This window comes from Engraulis encrasicolus, unplaced genomic scaffold, assembly GCF_034702125.1.
Source record: "Engraulis encrasicolus isolate BLACKSEA-1 unplaced genomic scaffold, IST_EnEncr_1.0 scaffold_68_np1212, whole genome shotgun sequence".
NCBI classification, from domain to species: Eukaryota; Metazoa; Chordata; class Actinopteri; order Clupeiformes; family Engraulidae; genus Engraulis; species Engraulis encrasicolus.
This window is the reverse complement of record NW_026946016.1, coordinates 142,672-144,503: the sequence shown is the minus strand read 5'-3', so window position 1 is coordinate 144,503 and position 1,832 is coordinate 142,672. Positions and strand designations below refer to the sequence as shown.

Below are 1,832 nucleotides of genomic sequence, written 5' to 3'. Positions count from 1 at the left end.
GCTCTACTTATCTATGTCCCCCAATGACTACACCCCCCTTGAATCACTCTATCATTGCATGGACCAAATTAACAAATGGATGTCTCACAATTTCCTCCAGCTGAACACAGAAAAAACTGAAGTAATTATATTTGGGAAAAGAGAGGAGAGACAAAAGATTGCTACTATCCTTGAAACGAAGGGACTGAAACCAAGGGAAACAGTTAAAAATCTTGGGGTCCTCATTGACAGTGACCTAAATTTCAACAGTCACATGAAAGCTATTACTAAGTCTGCATTTTATCACATAAAAAACGTCTCTAAATTTAGGGGCCTGATGTCTAAACATGATCTGGAGAAGCTAATACATGCCTTCATTTCTAGTAAAGTCGATTACTGTAACAGTCTGTTTACTGGCCTCCCAAATAAGACCATTAAACAGCTTCAACTGGTACAAAATGCAGCTGCAAGGGTTCTTACAAAGACAAGGAAGTTTGACCACATTACTCCAATTTTAAGATCGCTGCATTGGCTCCCAGTAAGCTACAGAATTGATTTTAAGGCAATGCTACTTGTATTTAAATCATTAAATGGAATGGGACCCACATATCTACTGGATATGTTTCAGCTGTATGCACCGGCCAGGTCACTAAGGTCAACGGAGAAGAATTTGCTGGTGATTCCAAAAGTCAAAACAAAATGTGGAGAGGCAGCCTTTAGCTTCTATGCTTCAAAGTTTTGGAACCAGCTTCCAGATGACGTAAAAAATGCACCCACTATTGATAGCTTTAAATCTAGACTCAAGACAAAGCTGTTCTCAGATGCTTTCTTAAATTATTGAATGAAAAGACGGTAAAATAAGAGAAGTAAATTAGTAAAATAAGAATTGTCTTTCAAGGTTTTATGTTTATTTATGTTTTATTTTATTATTATTTTTACCTTATGTTTTATCTTATTATTAAATGTTTTTTTGACTCTAATTCATTTCCCTGTTTTCCTTTCATTTACATTTGTTAACTTTGTGAAGCACATTGAGTTGCACCTGTGTATGAAATGCGCTATATAAATAAACTTGCCTTGCCTTGCCTATATTATATTATATTATATTATATTACATCACATTACATTACATTACATTATACTATATTATATTACATTATATTATATTATATTACATTATATTATATTGTATTATATTATATTATATTATACTACATTACATTGTATTTTATGGTGTTATACTATATTACATTATATTGTATGGTGTTATACTATATTACATTATATTGTATGGGATTATACTATATTGTGCTATGTGTCATGTTGTGGCAGGTGGGCTTCATAGACGAGGACGAGCTCGCCATGGAGACGGGTGACATCACAATGGGCTACACTGGCCGTAGCTACGGGGCAACCAATCAGATGCAGGGGGCGGGGCCGGCTGCAGCAGGGGGGCAGGCCAACTGGGCAGACGCATGGGACAAGACGGAGGAGTACGTGCAGGACGGATACAACTAACACACACACACAAAACGCACACACACACACACACACACGCACACACGCACACACACACACACACTGATCCTGTGTACAAATACTAATGAAGGGCACATGCAAGATAAGCACACACACACACACACACACACACACACACACACACACACACACACACACACACACACACACACACACACACACACACACACACACACACACACACTTATTATATTCAAGGCCAGCACACACACTCATAAGCACACAGCATAAGCACACACACTCAGACTCGAGACAAGCACACGCTCAAGAAAGCACATGATCACAGACAGACACACACACACACACACAGACAC

The 1,832-nt window shown here is 38.2% G+C and overlaps 1 protein-coding gene across 1 annotated transcript in view; it reads left to right on the top strand.

Moving 5' to 3' along the window:
• LOC134444721 (vesicular glutamate transporter 2.1-like) overlaps positions 1 to 1,497 on the top strand; it is a 42,657-nt gene extending 41,160 nt beyond the window's left edge. Inside the window, exon 14 of the mRNA XM_063193943.1 lies at positions 1,312 to 1,497. Within this exon, the coding sequence (XP_063050013.1) occupies positions 1,312 to 1,497 (186 nt within the window). The remainder of the gene's footprint in view (positions 1 to 1,311) is intronic.
• The last annotated feature ends 335 nt before the right edge of the window (positions 1,498 to 1,832 follow it).